The sequence below is a fragment of the Dermacentor silvarum genome, unplaced genomic scaffold, assembly GCF_013339745.2.
Source record: "Dermacentor silvarum isolate Dsil-2018 unplaced genomic scaffold, BIME_Dsil_1.4 Seq835, whole genome shotgun sequence".
NCBI lineage: Eukaryota > Metazoa > Arthropoda > Arachnida > Ixodida > Ixodidae > Dermacentor > Dermacentor silvarum.
The window spans coordinates 39,475-60,001 of record NW_023606849.1 but is presented as its reverse complement, the minus strand read 5'-3'; the positions used below and the strand labels follow the sequence as shown (position 1 = coordinate 60,001).

At 46.0% G+C, this 20,527-nt stretch overlaps 1 protein-coding gene across 1 annotated transcript; it reads left to right on the top strand.

Moving 5' to 3' along the window:
- Positions 1-13,212: 13,212 nt before the first annotated feature.
- LOC125941992 (uncharacterized) lies at positions 13,213-14,843 on the top strand. The gene has a single exon (XM_049659890.1). The coding sequence runs from the start codon at positions 13,628-13,630 to the stop codon at positions 14,555-14,557; it is 930 nt and encodes a 309-aa protein (XP_049515847.1). The 5' UTR covers positions 13,213-13,627; the 3' UTR covers positions 14,558-14,843.
- Positions 14,844-20,527: the final 5,684 nt, after the last annotated feature.

Genomic DNA, 20,527 nt, shown 5'->3' with positions numbered 1-20,527 from the left:
CATACCGCGCGCGGCGAGGGCTTGATCGCCGTTGGATTTTATACGGAACCTCACGGCGACGGCGACGATGACGGAAACGGCAGAAATGCACCCGGAATGTCCTTATAACTGCTATCGCTCTAAAAAATAACCAGAGTGACGCGCTAGAGCACTTTCCAAGCACAAACGTTCAAGAAGCGATACAATCTCACCGTTAACATTGCCCGTCGTTGCGCCATTAAGTTGGCGGTAAGCTCGGTGCAAAGGGGCTACACAGTCACCTTATCGAATGCTGCAGCTACAAGCGATGCTGATTGCAATAATTTTGTTCGACCTTGCCTGTTTTCATGATAGATAGTAAGCATTTCGTTTTCAGAAGAACAAAAAAATATTTGTCAGTGCTAAGCATGTCTTGTACGGTCTTGTTTGTCCGCGTCATATCGCTCTGCCTAAATCGCCTGGAAATCACATACACTTGCTCAACTACCTGTACTTTTGTTGTACATGCAATATGTATTTGTGTTAATGATATGACAGTTGTTCTAACATATAAGACGTGTTTTGTTTTAATCTGAAGAATGCTTTTAGCACGTGGTAGACAGCTTAAATTCATTCCCTGAGTTTAATTACTCTAAAATGTTCCCATTGCTTCCAAAACAAATCAATAGGGATATTTGAAATGAAATCAAATTTTCAGTGCTCACTGCTCGGAGCCTTTGCGGATCTGGACACCATCAGCGCATTGATGTTGATGCGAGACATCTACGTCGTCCTCGCAGAAAGAAGATTTCGCAACGGTGAGAAACACCTCAGTGTCATACCACCACTTAACTACACTAAGCTAACACACAACACTAAACCTCCTTGACTGCTTTCCGCTCGCTGCGACATGCTTCATAGTAAACAATACCCGATATAGGGACGCGCCTTTAACGACTCGACAGTGTTTTCTCTTAGGTCATATTTTGAAGAAACATTTGCAGAAAATAACTTGGAGAGAGAAAAAAAAAACATTAGCTCTTTAGTGCTTCTCGGAAACGCCCTAAGAGCTGTAGAGCTGTTCAAAAATTACAACTTTCGATTGTAATCTATGAAAAATACGTGGTACGTCTGCAGACTAAGCGAACTACAAAAGCAGCACCATTGCAAGCTCGTAGTTGCACAAAATTTTCGTGACTCATAATTGCACATAAAAAAGTCGTTAGGGTTGTTTCATTAAAGGTGCCCCTCTCCTTTTCTTCTTTTAGTAGAGCCGCGCCACAATTATATATAAAATTTTTTTTAAACCACCTTGAATCAGCTGAACTGCTCGCAATGAAATGCTGCCTCTACCACGCCGCCGAAGCCTTTCCTCCTTTTTCACCCGTTCTACAGCGCTCAAAACTACGTCCCATGCTCCCAAAACTATTGATACTGGTAGTTATCGTCGCACTCAGCTTTAGTATTTCCATGGCCTCATAGATCGCGCGGTCCGACCACTAATCAAGTGGCATGCAATATTTGCGTGGTGACATTGCCCTCCGTCCCAAGACAGCGCCACTGCTTTCGGACTAAATGACAGTAGGAAATGTTTTTTTTTTATTTCAGAGTTTATACTATTGTGACCGCTGCTGCTTGCAAGTGAAGGGAATGGGCCACGTTTTATTAAGTAGAAGTCGCTTCATTGCGATGTGAATGAGGCAAGCAAATAGATACAAAAGGCATATTGGCATTTCAAAAGTGACCACGGGGAGAATAATGAGCGAATCATAGAGGTGAGGAAGAGAAATCTGACCAATTAGTGGATCAAGGTAATAGATCTGTAATGAGGATGAGAAAGACTTAGATCTCTATGTTTCAAGGTCGCGTTGTGAGGTGCAGAAACTCGCGTGACCCAAGGAAGGCCACAACCGAACCAAAGCATGTCCAGTCATGTATAAAATATGATTAACAATTAGCAAAGTTAATTAATGATTGATTATAGATTGGATTAAGGTGGATTAGGTTGTACTAAATTGGATTCGGATGAATTAAAGTTAATTAAGGTCGATTAAGGCCTATTACGGAGGATGCATTAGGGTGGATTAGGATTAGTATTAGGGTGCATTAGGGTGGATGAAAGAGGATTAAGGTGGATTAAACAGGATTAGGCTGGATTAAGGTCGAGTAAGGTGGAATAAGGAGGCTTATGGAGGATTAAGGTTGAATAAGGTCAAAGTGGCATGTCTGCTTACTTGATGGCCATTGGCATCGTCACCTTCCCTTCACTAAAACGTAAGCCTATATATATATATATATATATATATATATATATATATATATATATATATATATATATATTGCTGCCGGCCGGCCTGATTACTAGGCCTTCGGCAGGAGTGTGTGTGACAAATGGTTGTACGGAAATCATATTTCGTCCAGACGTTGTATGGCGGCATTCTTTATTACGAGGCCGTGTTACATCCATTTTCATTCTCAACGAACATGGCGCAACGTGTGATTGTACTGCGAAGCTGAACGAAGAGGCCCAATTTCTGCCTCATGATGGGACTCGTTCGTTATACTATATAGTGGCCGAGTAAAGCAGCTTCCCTACACCTTTTTCCAGGACGCGACATCGCAACGCATTCCCAGTGTGGTGCACAAGACAGGATGAATAACTTGAAGTTAGGGAGCACCTACTGAACGTTTAAAGATTTTTATTTCGCTTAAGCTGGCCTTGACTGCACGCAATCGTGATGGATCTGTCTTTCTGCACTTTTGGAAAGTCACAAAATCTTCAGCGACCATATGCAAAAAAATACATTCTGGGGTTTGACGTGCCTGAACTACAGTGAGATTATAACGCATGCCATAGTGGGGGAGTGTGAAATAACTTTGACCGCCTTTGGTGTTTTCGCGTGCGCCTAAATTAAGTGCATGAGCCGGCGATCTCGAGCTCAGCAGCTCAACGACTTAGTCAGAAAGTAAGCTACCCCAGCAGGTCTCGATCCTGCGGCGCTCGACATTTACAGTAGGAAGTGCGACCACGTTAAACAGATCTAGCGCTTTTGTGTTATTAAGCTAATTAAATAATTAAGTAAATTTTTGCGATTAGTATATGCTGCCTTTCCTGTCGCGCACCGAGTACGTAAACATCGTATTGTAGAGAAAATACACGGAGGATTGATGTTGCGGATGTAGAATCAACATTATGTATATTACTAAATCATAGCGAATACCTACGAGAAAAAAAAAAACATTTTGCACTCTAGCCAGCCACTGTTCACCCATCAAATAGCTTCTGGAGAAAAATATCTTTTTGTCTTACTGCTATTGACCAGGCAGCCTTCACTGGCAACACATTTAGCTGTTACTTTCACTGTCTTTTCCATTGCTAGTCGACGGCCTCTAAAAAAAACGAGAGAGAGAGCGATAGAGAGAAGCGATGGCACTCCTAACTATTCTGATGGAAATCCAACAGGCTGTCTCTCTCGTGAACTTCACCATAACCGTGAACAGTGGCTCAGTGACTATGGTGTTCTGCTGCAGAGCACTTGGTGCGTGTTCAATGGCTCCCACGGCGGCCGCAATTTTAGGAGAGCACAAAACGATGTCCGTATTTATATTTAGGTGTCATTAACAAGCCCAGATTATTAATGCTACCCCCAACGTTTTTTCAGATTAAGCGTAGTGCGCGTTACCCTATTTACACGTATGTAATCGCGCGAGATGCGCTTACAAAATCCGGGTATCCGTGAGTCTCGAATATTGTAGCCACGTCTGTTAAAAGACAGGCTCATCGTGCCAGGGCGTGCGCGGAAATTTGGGTTACTGTTACAGTTTGGCGGGCTTCCTTCGTGTCTTTTTTTTTTTTTTGACGAAGACATGATGTGATCTCTTCCTTTTTTTTTCTTTTCTTTTTCTTTTCGTTTCAGCTGGAAACTTGGTGGATTTGTATTTGTATATAAAAAAATACAGCGGGACCATCCGTGACCAAGTATGCGGAGGAGAAATAAGGCTTACGTTACCCAATATCTGGACCAAGGTTGGCCACTAAAAGATTAAGGACGATTTTTTTATTGTTCTCATGTCAGATGTACAAATGTTACCATGTTTATGCATGCTCATGCCCTAAGCATAGGCAGTGCTTTCTGCTGCTAACCAAGCAGGAATGAATACGGAGAAACAATGTGCCATTGGCAGACACAAAATGTATAAATACACCAAGTGTAAGTTTCTGTTTATAAATTAAGCTATTAAGCTATTTATCAACATAAATAGCTTAATTTGGTGGCAAATATATGATGTTAAGAATCGCCTGGTCACGGCAAAGCTCGTACAGAAATTATGAAAGAATTAACGCAGGACCGAGTCCAGCCGTACGGCGAACCACAGAGTATGTCTGTCTGTCACCGGTGAGCGGGTGTGTGTTTATTTACGGAATGAACCGCGTTAAGTTAGAAAGAAATAATGCGCATACTTTCGTTTCCAGCATTTCCACTTAATGTGAAATTGGCGTAATTTTGGATCGTACACTTAGATCATAGTCCGTATCACCTTTAGTGACCAGATTCGTAGCTACGTGGCGTGGCACTAGAGCAATTGCACATATAAGGCGTTCTAATTTAGAGCTTCTGTCGCATTTCATTCTCAGAGATTAGTGCATGCTATTGTGAGGCTTTGTTAGCGCTCCACAAATTCCAATATTCTGTGCATATCTGGTGACTTGCTTGTGCGCTATATGTTTCTTCTGAATGCAGTGCGTTAATGAGAACTTGGCTGGGTGTGCGTCAGGAGATACAGTCAAAGTGAGTACACGGTGCCGACCTCTTTTATCAAGTTGAAACCAACGCAAACATGCATAAACCACTCGCAAATGGCGTAGATCACTACAGTCCACATATGGTCCAACTGCACGAAAGCATAGAGCAAGGAACGGGTCAGAAACTTGTGTTAGTTCGTCTTAAGACAAGCAATATTTATTAGAATGGCGTCCTATAGGACTCTAATCCGCATGGTATCTACTACCGTGGTGCCGTAATAAAAAAAATGTCGCAGTTTCGCCCGAAAGGCGAAGCATCGATTGCGATAGCAAATTATTAGAGAGCTATTCGGAGTAGGGATAGTAGTTTTATCGGCTGCATAAACTTGGACACATTGGCTTACTAACTGAATTAACAATCGTGGTGTCAGTGCGCACGAGCAAACATGAATACATCACACTGAATGATCGCAGCCAACGACTGTCAAAACGCTGGCAGCAAGCGCAGGTTCGCGCGGTCTATCGCTTCAACGGAAACTGAGCGGCGAATGCACAGCGCATACAAAGGTCAGAGCCGTGTGGAGATAAGAGACGGTGCGGACGACCGGCATCCTCGGGCAACGCGCAAAGAAGTTGTTGGCAGAGGAGAAGCTGCCCCCCCTTCCCCCCTCTTCCCGCTTTGTTGCTTTCGCGTGGGAGATTGAGTGGCAAGATACGCCTTTGGTGCCGGAGCACAGCGCCGCCCCGCCTCCCTCCCATACCCCCACGATCTTTCGCTCGACGGTCACGTTTGCTTTCCGCCGAGCGTTCGCTCTCCGTGATAACGCGCGCGCGGGAGGGGGGGGGGGGGGGGGCTTCGCCCTCTGTGATAGCGCGCGTCCCCCACGCGCTTTTGCTCGCGCATACGGCGCGCGGCGACGATTTTATCGCCCTTGAAATCTATGCGGAACCTCACGGCGACGGCGACGCCAACGGCAGAAATCCGGTAGAAGTTTCCATATAATTGCTATCGCAATAAAAGATGCATTCATTTGTCCAGTCTCATCCCGGAATCTATGAACTAACGTGGTGTCTCGAACATTGAAACAAAATTGTGAAGATCCCTCCCAATGTTTGAACAGACATTATGGGAAACGTGTTCCACGTAGGCGATACTAGTTATTAGGTGTGTGTGTGTGTGTGTGTGTGTGTGTGTGTGTGTGTGTGTGTGTGTGTGTGTGTGTGTGTGTGTGTGTGTGTGTGCGGCATACTACACGGCTTCTCTAGCCTCCCCCCGGCTCGAGCATTGCAGCCCGGCGGGCGCACGCGGTCGCTCGGGCGGCGCGGAGTAAACTGCGCCGTCCTTTTCGTACCCTCACTCCTGAGCGTTCCACGCGACTGGAAGACGGCGCGCTTCCTTACCGCTTCGTTCGCTTTCATGCGTGAGTCTGAGTTGCGATCGCCGGCTCACCCTCGCACGCTTTCACTCGCACATAGAGCATACGGCATGTGGCGACGATTTTATCGCCCGTGGAGTTTATACGGAACATCATGGCGACGGCAGAAATGCGCCTGGAGTTCCCATATAATTGCTATAGCAAAAACACACATGAGTTTTTCCTACTCCTCTTCTAGTAAGGTTAAGTGCTTCTTTGCCCGAATGGGTGGATTTATCAAGAAATAAACGAACACCAACACCAATTGACCTTTCGAAAGTAGTTGTTCTGTGGTTTTATTTACTGCAAGCAACTTTTTTCAAATAAGTTTTTTTCTTGTGTGACGGGAAAGAAAGTACATCGTGGTCTTGTTGATGTTTAAGGTGAAAGCCCTAAATCTCTATGTTTCAAGGTCGCGTTGTGAGGTACAAAAAGTCGCGTGACCCAGGGAAGGCCACAGGTGAACGAAAGCATGTCCAGCCGTGTATAAAAGATGATTAACGATTAGCAACGTTAATTCATGATTGATCAGTGATTGTATTAAGGTGGATTAGGTTGAAATAAGGTGGATTCGTATAGATTATGCTGGATTAAGGTCGATTAAGGTCTATTACGGAGGATTAAGGTTGACTAGCGTGCATTAAGGTGGATGAAGAAAGATTAAGGTGGATTAAACAGGATTAGGGTGGATTAAGGAAGCTTATGGTGGATTAAGGTGGAATAAGGTGAATTACTGTAAGCTTTACAAGGCTTTCGCGTTCAGGTCTCTAAGGCTGGGAGAATACCTGGGAATTTTTTTTTCGTAACAATCTATCTCACGATGTATAACTTAGGACCTTAGCACAATGCGCTGAAACGCATGAAAAAGTGCCTGTTAGATCTGTAGCGAAAGGTTTTCTTTTTTACAGCCAAGCTGTCTGTGGCTAGTGATCTATGCATTTTCCGTGTCAATTGGCATTTCCCGTGTCAGATTTCCGTGTGCAAATGCTCAGCTCCCAAATATGATGCATAATCGTTTACACGTTTCTCCACTTGGATCTGCCTTTTCAGCAGATTAGTTATCAATAGGCATCATTTTCAATTCAGTCGACTATCAGGTAGATAATAAGGGTTTCTCAAAGATTCCCCGCTATCCGGCCCACGTCGACCATGTGTACGCTCGCATCGCCCTCTCTTCGTCGTCATTCCAAGCGCTTGCATGCCTAGTTTCCTTCCGCTCTTCCGGCGTGGCATTCCCGTCGCGCGTGTCTAGTTTCCTCCGGCTCCCCGCAGTGGCGGTAGTCTTCCACGCGAATGTATGCCGCCGATCACGACCGCCGATCAAAATAAAGGTGTGCGTGCGTGTCTTTCTTCGGCACGACCGCCGTCGCCGCTCAAGAGAAATAACATTTGCTCATATCTTTGATCTAAATGATGTGTCACCTTTATGTCGTATGCTGAACTGCTCCGCTGGTAATTCACCTTCACAGCAGTGGAATGGCGTGTCATTTTTTACAGCCAAGCTGTATATGGCCACCGCGGCAAATTTGCTGCGTCCGTACGGGTAAACCGTCGCGTCGACAAAGAAAAATTTTCGTCTGCAGGGCTAGTGTAATTTTGAGTTTCCGCGTAACAGAATTATGTTTTCTCCTATGTTGAAATTACAATCCGATGCTATCAGTCTGCACGTTGTGTGTAAGTCGTACTTTACACATTTTGTGACGCACTTTACTGTGAGAAATTGAATTAGTTTATTAACGCACTTGCGCAAGGCAAACGGTCGACTAGAATGAGGATATATGCTGCACTCTGGCACATCTGCGTGCGCGCATGACGAACGTGTGCACACGATGTATCTGTCCTTGCTGAGTGGGCGCTCTTTCCGTTGCATCGGTCGCGCCGAGTGTGCAGCGACCGCAATCGACATCAGGGCAAGACTGGTAAATAATTACAGTGACACTCTCATCGTGAACGCGGGTTACGTGCATGCGTATGGATGCCGCGAACCTGCACCACGGCGTCGAAGCACCAACGGAAAGGGCGCGAACGAGGTCGTGGACACTACGTTGATCTCGACGGTGCGACGCCTTGTGGTGATGGCGCTTGTGTAACTTCGGCAATAGCTTCGCTGTACATCGCGCGTAAACGCAAGGTCTGCAAGGCGACACTTATTTGTGTCTTACGTACAGGCGTGATGCCCTGGAGCACATGATTGAACCGCAGAGTGATTGCATAAACTTGACGGTTGGGAGCATCTTAAGGCCTTTGAAGGAAGTTTAACTTAGTACAGTCAAGCCAAATGATACATCATGTTTTTACTCCCAAGTGGCCTGCTTCTTATATGTATTGTTGCTAACAAGGTATTAAAGCAGAATAAACTGCCACCGTGGCTTAGTTCGAGCACCGCGCTGCTGTGCTCAAAGGAAAAGGTTTGATTCCAGCATCGGTAACACATATTTATTTTAATAAACTGAGCCGAGGGAAGAACCTACCTAAAACAAAGTGCCATAAACGAGCCAAGCAACGCACAGATTTCAAAATAAGTGCACAGCTTTTATGTGACGTGTGGCATTGACAGGTTGTCAGACGGTTTATTTCATTAATATGTGTAGTTATTTGTATGTGTGAAACAAACACTAACGATGCGTAATTCTTCCAGGGAAGCACAATACAGTCCATAGTACAGTTCGAAGAAGTAAGTGCAACTCGGGACATCTTTTCTACAAAACGTTTTTATTTACCTTGTACACCCTCCACAATACCGAAGTCACTATACCCCCCAGTTATTTCAGTTCACTATGTGAATGCACCCTAAAAAGTTTCAAGTTCGAAGCTGGAGGAGACGATTTTAAGTACAATAATGTAGAGTTTATCTGGTTCAGCGATAGAAAAAAAAAAACTTCATGTGCGTGACCAGCACAATAAAGCTAGTGAGGTTGCAGTGCAGAATTTCTCTCAGAGCTCTGTACGACAACAGTCTGTAAGGAGCGTTGAGAGGAGGAGTGTCGAAGACACCTTGGTAAGACAAACATGGGAATGATGATGTTTCCTAAGAAAACTTTGTTAGGGAGTTTAGCATTCACACGCACAGTGTAGATGTAAGTACGCTTAGTTTGTAGCGTCGAGTAAACTAAAAAATGCATTAGGAACGATCGTACCTGAAGTTCAGCAACGCAACACAACATCTTAGCAACACAGCGCAAAATAAGAAATAGTGTGGAACAAGAGAGCGCTATCTCACCTAAACTGGAATTCATTGTTCTGTACACAGCTGTGCACGTGACAATAGTTCGACACAAACTGACTTAGCAACTCGACCTCTCAGATGAAGCTGTCTAGGAGGCGCGACTTATAAACAAAGGTTGAAAATAGAACACAGAAATAGTACAGTCAGAGGCTTAGAAGATATGACAGCAGCATTAGCATGATCGTGAAAAGGCCGCTTATATAAATTTTTTAAACGAAAGCAAAGTCAGCCACCCCACCCTAAAAAAATGCATAGCAGTTTAGTATTGCGAAGTGGCTAACAGATAATAATCTGCAAATGCATCACGCAAATGGCTGCACGAAGTGAAAGAAGTCAGTACACAGTGGTCCCGATGTCCATGTCTAGATGTGCCGAGAGTACTTTTTATTTCGTTATAGGCGTGACTAGCAAAGCTCGCGCTGCTGATGCAGGTAGCAAATCATTATATCACGAGGTCTGTCTGTCACGATCCGCTAAAGCATGTGTTACTTGCGCGTTGTTTCTTCCTTCGGAAAATGTCCAGTGCATCGCCAAGGACCTGTTCGACAGTGTTCCACAAGATGCGATTGAGGACCTCTTTTGCGACTTTCTCAAGAAGGTGCAAGTGACTTCCGCCGCCGGTTTGAAATCGAAAAGCTTGCTGATGTTGGTATTCAAGGACAAATGTAAGTGAGCACAGCTTTGGCGCAAGTCGTTGAACCCTTTGTGTCCGAATGAGATAACGCGTCGAAGTACTGCAACGGGAGTTCAGAAAAACGCGTATGTTAATATTTTACCTGACCAATTTTGCATTTCATTGAAAGATCCCTGTGCCTTTTCCTATTCTTTGGTCCTTATGTATGCATAAAGCGTGAGGTGTTGTAAGTTATAGTGATGAAACGTTCCATTTCAGTTATCTCATTGACCCTCCCTTGCTTAAGCAGTTATTGGAATTATTTTGCATCGGAACTTTCTTCTGTAACGATTCACTATGGTGTTCGTTTGTCTGCTTTTGCTGAGTGCCTTATTCAAAATGGGCTCTGGGTTTCAGTAAAGCTGCTTTCTCAAGAGCAATTCCCAATCACAGCCTCGTCCATGAGACTGATAGAAAATAAAGTAATATTAATATTGTATCGTGATCTGATAGTACGCTTACCAGTGCAAACCACGTCATTATTTCTACTCGGCACGAGCCGTGCCCTTTCTCTTTACTTTTCCCTCTTTGCTCTTGGCGTGTCTTTATAAGCAAGCGCAATAAAGGACACAAGCAGTTTTTCGCCCTTCACCATGTCGGCCTGGTCGATGCTTCGCACACGCCCATAACGCACGGAACTTTACATGGTGTCAAAAGTGGCCGCCCAGTGCAACACTATTCAGCGGGAGCAGAACCTCGGGCGCACCCAGGAGCAGACATGGATGTGCTGAAGCCACCGGGACCACTACTCATGACAGGTGATATGGGCAAGAATTGGCAACGGTTTAAGCAGATGCTGGAGCTCTACTTCACGGTAACAAAGCCGCATGACAAACCCCTGAGCAAGGCAGCGAAGACAGCAGTACTACTGAGCTTAGCAGGGGAGGACGCATTAGAAGTTTTCAACAACTTCTCCTTCAGCGAAGGTGAAAGCAAAGAAGACTACGATACCGTCGTAGTCAAGTTTGACGCATACTGGGCTGCTCAAACAAACGAAGTCTACGAGCGGTATCTGTTCCGAAAGCGGACGCAGACAGCGGGGGAGAGTTTTGAACAGTTCGCACGAGGCGTGAGGATGCAAGCCCGATCGTGCAATTTCGGAAAGCTAACAGACTCCATGATTCGCGACCAAATTGTGATCGGCATTAGCAATGACAGCCTCCGGGCCAAACTCCTGCAAGACAACGAGCTCACGCTGGCCAAAGCCGAAAACATATGCAAGGCATCAGAGGTAGCTGCTTTGCAATGCGAAGCATGGTCAGATAAAGTAACCAAGTAGATCCAGTGAATGTCGCTCGGATCTCAACCAAGCATCCAAAAATGTTGAAATGCTCACGTTGTGGCAGAGAACACAGGCCACGCGACTGCCCAGCTTATGGCAAAACTTGCAGAATCTGTAACGGAAGGAATCACTTTGCTGTTTGCTGCAGAAGAGCGGCGCGTGTAGATGAGCTCCAGGATGACGGTGATGGCAACGACTTTGAAATTTTAGATGTGTGTACCGGTAACATACGGAATGAGCGAGATTGGATGGTGATAGCGAGCCTTGGCGGCGACGAACTAAAATTCAAAGTCGACACGGGATCTCAAGCTAACCTCATACCGTATTCAGCCTACAGGAAGCTGCGGCCAATGCCGCCTGTCAAACGCAGCAACACCACTTTGCGGTCATACGATGGGGCCATCATCAAACACCTAGGCGTCATCAGCCAAGAAGTAGTCATCGGTGACAGACGCCAGCGCTTGGACTTCTTCGTCTCCAAGAAAGGAAGAAAGGCACTGCTCGGGCTCAAGGCAAGTGAAATGCTCGGGCTAGTTACCAGGACAGTCAACGCAGTAGCAGCGAGCAGCTCCGAACAAGTAATGCAGGAATTCGGCGAGCTATTCGAAGGCACCGGCTGCGTACAGCGACACTACAAGATGGTCCTGTCTGCGGATGCTGTCCCAGTGGTTCAAGCTGCCCGACGAGTTCCTTTGGCCCTAAAAGAACCACTTCGCAACGAGCTGAAGCGGATGGAGCAAGCGGGCATCGTGACAAAGGTCACCGAACCGACTGAATGGGTAAGCCCATTGGTAATTGTCAAGAAAAAAGATGGAAAGTTGAGGGTTTGCATGGATCCCAGGATAATCAACGCTAGCATAAAACGGGAGCATTACGAAATGCCAAGGCGGGAGGACATAGATAGAGGCAGAACTGGCCGGTGCAAAGGTGTTCAGTAGACTTGACGCGAAAGCTGGTTTTCATCAAATTCCTCTCGACGAAGAAACGTCAAGAATCTGCACTTTCGCAACTCCTTTCGGAAGGTATAGGTTCTTGCGGATGCCCTTTGGAATTGCGTCAGCGTCAGAAGTATTTCAAAAGACTCTGAGCGAAATATTTGATTCCTTACCGGGCGTTCATGTGTATGTAGATGACATTTTGATTTGGGGAATCTCGCAGGAACAACATGACCATCGGTTGAGATCAGTACTCGAAGCTGCTAGGAAAGCTGGTCTTAAGCTAAACGCAGAGAAGTGCAAGGTTGGTGTTCACGAAATCGAATTTCTGGGTGATATTATCTCGAAAGACGGCATAAAGCCCAACCAACGGCTGATTGAATGCATGAAACAGATGCCCATTCCGGCCGATAAACAGGGAGTGCAGCGTCTTCTGGGTGTAGCCAATTATTTTTCCAAGTACCTTCCCTCCTTGTCGCAGAGGACGTCTTCTTTGCGCAGCCTAATCAAGCATGATGCAGTATTTGCATGGACACCAAACCACACGCATGAATGGCACAGTATCTGCGACAGCCTTGGCCAGCAGCCACTGCTAGCTATCTTTGACCCTCAGAAAGAAACAAAAGTGACGTCAGATGCATCAATGAATGGTTTGGGTTCAGCTCTCATGCAGCGTCACGGAAGTGAATGGCGTCCTGTGGCATACGCATCAAGGGTGCTGACGGACGCGGAACAGCGTTATTCACAGATAGAAAAGGAAGCATTAGCAGTGACTTTCGGCTGCCAGAAGTTTCATTACTTCATCTATGGTCGACAAATTGTCTTGGAAACTGATCATCGGCCGTTGATAGCTATAGCTCAAAAAGCAATCGCTGATATGCCACCTAGACTACAAAGGTTTTTTATGCGTTTGCTCAAATATGACTATGTCCTTCGATACGTTCCAGGAAAAGAACTCATCTTGGCAGACATGCTATCGCGAGCCACAGCCGTGATGCCGGACCAGGGCGATGCGGACGCTGATGCCGATGTGGAAATCCATGCTGTGAGTGCAGTTACAGCCCTTGTCAGCGACGTCACGTTGAAGCGGCTAAACGAAGAGACTGATAAGGATCCCTATTTACGCGCCGTAATTCAGGCCGTTCGCAACGGTGAAAAAGTGGAAGGAGAGCTGAAACCTTTCACAGGCGAGCTGTCAATTGTGAAAGGTGTTCTCCTGAAAGGTACAAAAGTGATCGTGCCTGTGTCCATGAGAAGCGAGATGATGGCACGAGTGCATGAAGGCCACATGGGCCTTAATAAGTGTAAAGCAAGGGCAAGAAGATTCATTTTTTGGCCAAACATTAACGCAGATATCACAGAAATGATCCAGAGGTGTGCTGTGTGCAAACGCTATGCATATAATCAGCCCGCCGAACCACTCATCATTAGACCTACACCGCATTACCCATGGTATAGGGTCGGTGTCGACTTATTCGAATACGGTGGAAGGTCGTATCTTTCAGTGTATGACGCTCTTTCTAACTTTCCAGAAGTGGAGGAGCTGCGTGACACATCGGCGACAACCGTCATCGACAAGCTGGGGGCCATATTTGCGAGATACGGTGCCGTATGAGGTGTGTACAGACAACGGACCTCAGTTCAGAAGCCGAGACTTCTGCCGATTTGCAAGCAGGTATGACTTCAGACATGTCACCTCAAGCCCGGAGTTCCCGAGGTCCAACGGACTTGCAGAGAAAGGTGTGCAGGTAGCTAAAAGAATTTTGAAGAAAACGAAAGAAGCAAGAGAAGATTTCTGGCTGGGGCTACTTAGCTACAGGTCAACCCCGTTAGAAGATGGACGATCACCTGGAGAACTACTGCAAGGAAGGCGATTAAGATCGACTCTTCCTGATTTCAGCAACCAGCAGAGAACCCAAGTGTGGAAACATGTTCAAAAGGAATATTCAAGACGGGTTCTACCACCACTGGAAAAGGGACAGACTGTTAGGCTGAAGAAAAAGTCTTGGTCACGGAAAGCGAAAGTGGTTAAGCAGGTGTATCCAAGATCATATGAAGTGTTGACAGAGGACAACAAAACACTCCGTCGCAACAGGCAACATCTGCTTCCCACAGGTGAAGCTTTCATCCAGGACGCACTGGAAGATGACCACGGTACTGAGGAATGCCAGCAAAGTACACACGCTGCTCCCGACCTGCCCGAGCAGATTAACGCACCGCCTGTAATGGCGACAGACCCCACTACATCATTACGAAGATCTCGCCGCCAGGGCAGACCACCTCAACGTCTGCAGTACGACTCGAATTTTCAACAGTTGTCTTGAACTCTTTACTTTTAATACTGTGAGGACGTGCATTACATAGCTGCTGTTCTTAAATGTGTACTTTCAAAAGGAGAGGGATGTATCGTGATCTGATAGTACGCTTACCAGCGCAAACCACGTCATTATTTCTACTCGGCACGAGCCGTGCCCTTTCTCTTTACTTTTCCCTCTTTGCTCTTGGCGTGTTTTTATAAGCAAGCGCAATAAAGGACACAAGCAGTTTTTCGCCCTTCACCATGTCGGCCTGGTCGATGCTTCGCACACGCCCATAACGCACGGAACTTTACAAATATCATTCGTTATATGCATAATTACCAGAAACGAGAGCTCAGATTCTGGATTGTGGGTCGTCAGAGTGCCCTCCAAAACCACGCTCATCAAGCGAATATCAGAAGCTATGCTGATATACTCTCACTTCTCAAACGGTCCAAAACGTAACGCTGTCTATCTCTTAATAGATTCTACCTTTTTATATGTTGAGTGGGCCGGCAGGTTCGGCCCAATCGTCCGCTCATTTCGGACCAGAGTCAGGCGAATACGATGGGTTCACCGTAATCCTCAATCCGTAATATGAAATATTTGAATGCCGGGTCACTGTTCAACGCACCATACCAGAGCTGCCGCATGACTATTTGTGGGTGGTGGCATGCTGGGAATCTTAAATGTTGCTCACGCGAGTAATTGTGCGATATGACTCCGAGAGAGAATACAGTTTAAAACATTTTCTTCTTTCAAATTGACAGAGATATCTGTGTTGCCTAAAAGTGCGTGGGCAAGTAAGAAACGTGTCTTGTAAATATGTATTGTGTAGGCTTAATATATTCCATTACCATTCACATACGGGGAACCATTGGGCGATACCAGAAAGTGGCGCTACGAGGCAAGTTTAACTAAAGTCACTTCAACTTAGACGAAATATTTACTGTATATGTGCTGCTTCCTGCGGAAAACAACACATTAACTCTACGGTGAACTTAAATTTAAACACAGCATAATTTAAAATACTGTAAAATACTGTATGCCCACCTACTTGAGGATTAAAACGATTCCACACGCAGTTTTCTTGATGCTTTCAGCTTGTTTGGCACTGGAATATAAGAAAACATCATTTCGATTAATGTCTAACGCATAAGCGTGCACTTGTGACCGGCATGATCGTGTTTTAGTTCATTCAAGCGAAAAAGTCGCTCAAGTGATTACTTATGAAGTGGCGTTTCATTATATCAAAAGGTTAAGTTCACCTGTTGCAAGTGGTTATGCCGAATGACGAGCCATAAGTGCAATGCCTGTAATGCATAACCCTGCCCCAGAGTTGTAGCAGTTTAACATAAAGAAAATGGCAGTTCCGAGTTTTGTCATTTATACGTGTGCTGTGACCTGTAATTTCACACAGAACAATGATACGGGAAGTGAAACGACCCACTTATGTATTGCACAAGTACGTCCGCGTGGCGTTATTAAATATCGTTCGCTTACTATGTTAAGATAGGTACGTGTGACCAAAAGCCACTATTACTGAGACAAACAGAAAAATACATCTGAAGCACTGCTAGAAAATAATTGTGGTTTCTTTTTTAGCACCTTAAAATTTCAATAAACAGATTTGTAATCTAACAGCCACCAGGACTATTCACATGCAGAGGCAAATGGTTTCTTGAACATTATTTGTGCACGAGTAACTTTGTTTCGTAATCAAGTTATGGTACGTTTATTACACTAGGAAATACGTCTGACGTGTTTTTTTTTTCTTTTCCAGGTTTCTGATTCATTTTGACCCTACCAGCTACGTCTGTCGAATAATATGATGTGGCTTCAACACACGAAGGAAGCAATGTGAACCCGACCAGAATGATTCCATTCGACCCTATAAATTCGCATGGTAAACCACGCTAGTATATTTAATTGGGGAAAAGGGGGCTATAACGGTCAGCATAATGAGAGATGTGCATGTGAGAGATGTTTCAATGTCCTTCCAGATAACGCGGCAGTGCGTAAACAGGCAGTCATGTGTCGACTACACCTAGGTCGCAGAAACGGTCTACGAACGACTAGACCAAATGATGATACACGAACAAGCAAACAATAGCCTGGGTAGCGATTATAAACATTTAACCTGAAAATTGGGAGATATAACAATGCAAAACCTGAACCAATAGCGCCAGATATTCTAAAAATGAATGAAAAGCAAATAACAGAGATTACAAAAAACACACAGAATAATTAGGACGGGAACAAACACTGCTATGACAGGGCGAAGTGAACACGACAGACAAAGCGCGTTCTGTGGGTACTCGCTTCGCCCCGTCCTAGCACTGTTTGTTGCCGTCCTAACGATGTACCAACAAGCCCAGGCTAGCACACTCACACAGAGAAGGAAATGGAGGCGTTTCCTACAAGCGTCTGGGAATATAAGGAACTAGTAGACGTTATGCAGCAGCAGATAAGAAAGACACTGCGAATAACAAACACACAAGGAAATAAAGCAAGCTATCGAAGAGTGTAAGCAGGCGTCAAGGGTTCATCGAGAAGCCAAAAAGTTAGGGATACACGAAGAAGAGGAGCTACTCAGATGGAACAAATATAGAGAAATGAAAAGGGTGGTGAGCGAGATCAAGCAAGAGAAATTAAATGCAGAAATAAGCGTTCGATGCATGACATTCACAAAAGAGACGAATGCGCGCCAAAAAGATTCTGGAACCATGTAAGAGCACTCGGAGCTTCAACTAAAAATTCGGAAACGGCTACAAGGGATGAAGGAGGTAACATGTTCGAAGGCGACGATGCACTGCAGTAGATCAGAGACGTTATTAGGGATAACTTCGGCAAGAAAGAAAGCGTAGTTCAGGCTCAAACACATCCAACAAAATAGTAGCATGACAGCTCAAAATTTATGATAGAAAGCTTTTCCCGGAAAATGTCCCTGATAACACGGCCGCAGGACCCGATGAAACCCCAAGCAGTTACTCAAAAATATTGGTCCAAAGAGCAAGGCACTGCTCACTAATGCCATAGAGCAAGTGATTAGATCGAAGAAAATTCCGGTTTGATGACTTGAAACCAAGATCAACCCAATCTACAAACGCATAGGTCGTAAGGATAACCCGAGTTTGAACAGGCCACTTACGGTAACGTAGGTGATATATAGAATGGCAATACGAGATATAAAATTTCAACTGTCTAAGTGGGTTGAAAAATGGTTTGCTGGGGGAACTGCAGAATGAGTTCAGGCCAGGCAGACGCTTAAAGGATAATATTAATACGGGGAGATGGAAAAAATTGTTTATATACAATATTTATACAGTGACAATATTTATACAGATGGCTCGTAACATTACCCTCCGGAGGCGAAAGCACCGACTCGGTGCAGTCGAAATACGACGGCATGGAAGAGGTTCACAGCACATAGGGTTGATGAGAGTGTGAGACACGATAGGGCTTCAGGCGGAAGTCGTGAACGATGTCATTGCGGAGTTGAGCCGATGGGGACGAAGACAATGGAGTGATTTCGTACGTAACGTCAGTCACTTGACAGCAAACTCGATATGGGCCGGTGTACGGGAACAGCACCTTTTCAGAAAAGCCGACGCGGCGCGCTGGGGACCAGAGGAGGACTAGGCACCTAGGAGCAAAGTGGGTAGTTTTGTGATGGCTATTGTACCGAGTTTGCTGGTGGACCTGCAACTCGATGAAGCGAGCGGGGCAATTTCACGTGCATTGTCAGCACGAGCAATGGCCTCTCTAGCGTAGTCGGTAGGTGGACACACGGAAGAAGGCAGCAACGTGTCCATGGACAACGTAGGATTTCAGCCAAATAAGAGAAAGAAAGGCGAATATCCAGCGGTCTCAGGTCTTGACGTGTTATACGCGAATGTCACGAAAGTTATTGCAGCCTCATAATCATGGTGGTTGGCGGATACATGTCGGTAATTGTTTGGTTCAGTCGTTAATCAAGCCTTTTCTCTGTGGATGGTACGCCGTAGTCAGCTTGAGCTGCATCGAGCAGGACCGTAGAATGTCCTCGATCACCTTCGAAAGAAACTGTCTGCCCCAGTCGGTTCTCGGTTCAGTCTGCTCCGCAAAATTACGTTGTGGAGTAAGAAGTCCGCACCGTCAGTCGCGCAGCTGATGGGACGAGCACGGGTGATTGCTAATCGCGTCGTATAGTCTGTACCTGCAGCGACCCGTCTGTTTCCTGAGATGGAATGAGGAAACGGGCCAAGAAATTCGAGGCCGACGAGATGAAATTACTCATATGGAATGTCGAGATGTTGAAGATGGTCAGCAGTCGGGAGTAGCGGCTTTTTCCGGCGCTGACAAAGGTCAAAAGAGGCCACGTAACGACCCACCGAGCGGGACAAGCCTGGCCAGTAAAACTGACCGCGTGCGCAATCGTATGCGCGCGAACCACCCAGGTGCCGCGCTGTTGGCGCATCATGAAGTTTGGTCAGAACAGTCGAGCGGAGGTGTGTCGGGATCACAAGTAAGAGGTCTGGGCCGTCACAAAGCAAAATGTGACGATATGATGTGTCATCATGGAGCACAAAGAGGTGGAGAGTGGCATCAGGAGTCTCGGAGTTGAGACGGTCGATAATCTTGCGTAGGACTGGGACGCGGCGTTGTTCAGCAGGAATGTTGAAGAGTTCAGAGATGGCAAGGACACAAGAACTCTAGTCGCTCGGTGCAGGTTCCGGCTGGTCGACGGGGTACCGGGAAAGGCAGTCAGCATCCTGATGCTAACGGCCGGACTTGTAGATGACTGTGTATGAGTATTCTTAAAGCCATAGTGCCCAGCGCCCAAGGCAACCCGTGGGATCTTTGAGCGAAGATAGCCAGCAGGGAGCGTGAGGGTCAGTGATGACAAAGGTCCGCATAGAGATAGGGGCGAAATTTTGCGACGGCCCATGCAAGATCGAGGCACTCTCTCTCTCTCTCTGAAATAGAATAATTTCACTCATCAGCGGAAAGGAACCAGCTGGCATACTCAATAACCCAGTCCTGACTACGTTGACATTGAGCCAGAACGGCGCCAATGCCATTTCCACTGGCGTCTGTACAGACTTCCGTGGGCGCAGAATCGTCTAAGTGAGCAATTACAGGCGGCGTAAAGAGTAGTGCGACGAGCTGCAAAAAGGCAGACGCTTGGCCAGGGCCCCAGGTAAAAGGAACGTTTTTCTTGAGCAGGCATGTGAGAGGCCATGCTATCTCTGCAAAGTCTTTCACAGAGCGACCAAAGTAAGACCATAGGCCAAAAAACGAGCGGTCGCCTTGCAAAGAACAGGGCGTTGGAAAGTTGGTAACAGTGTGTACATTGGCGGGGTCAGGTCGTATACCGACCGCATCAACAAGATGGCCAAGCACAATGATCTCTCGGCAGCCGAAACGGCATTTTGAAGAGTTTATGTGAAGCCGAGAACTGCGAAATAGCTGCAAAATAGCCGATAGTCTTTGGAGATGACTGGGGAATGTAGGCGAAAAAACGACGACGTCGTCAAGGTAACATGAGCAAGTACACAACTTGAAACCACGAAGGAGGCAGTCCATCAGTCTCTAGAATGTTGCGGGAGTATTACACAACCCAAAAGGCATGACCTTAAACTGCTAGTGCCCATCGGGTGTAATGAAGGCGGCCTTTTCGCAATCCTGCTCGTCAACGGCAATTTGCCAATAGCCGGACCGAAGATCTATGGAAAAAAAGTAGATTACGCCATGAAGAGAATCGAGTGCATCGTCTATTCGCGGCAAAGGGTAGACGTCCTTTTTTGTAATATTCAGGTGCCGGTAGTCGATACAGAACAACCAGGTGTTGCCTTTTTTTTCCTGACAAGCACCACAGGGGACGCCCAAGTACAAGCAGATGGCTCATTGATGTCCTTATTCAGCATTTTCTCAACTTCTGTTTGAATGAGACGGCGTTCGCAAGCAGACACTCGCTAAGGGCGCCTATGGATGGTTCTGGCTACCCCAGTATCG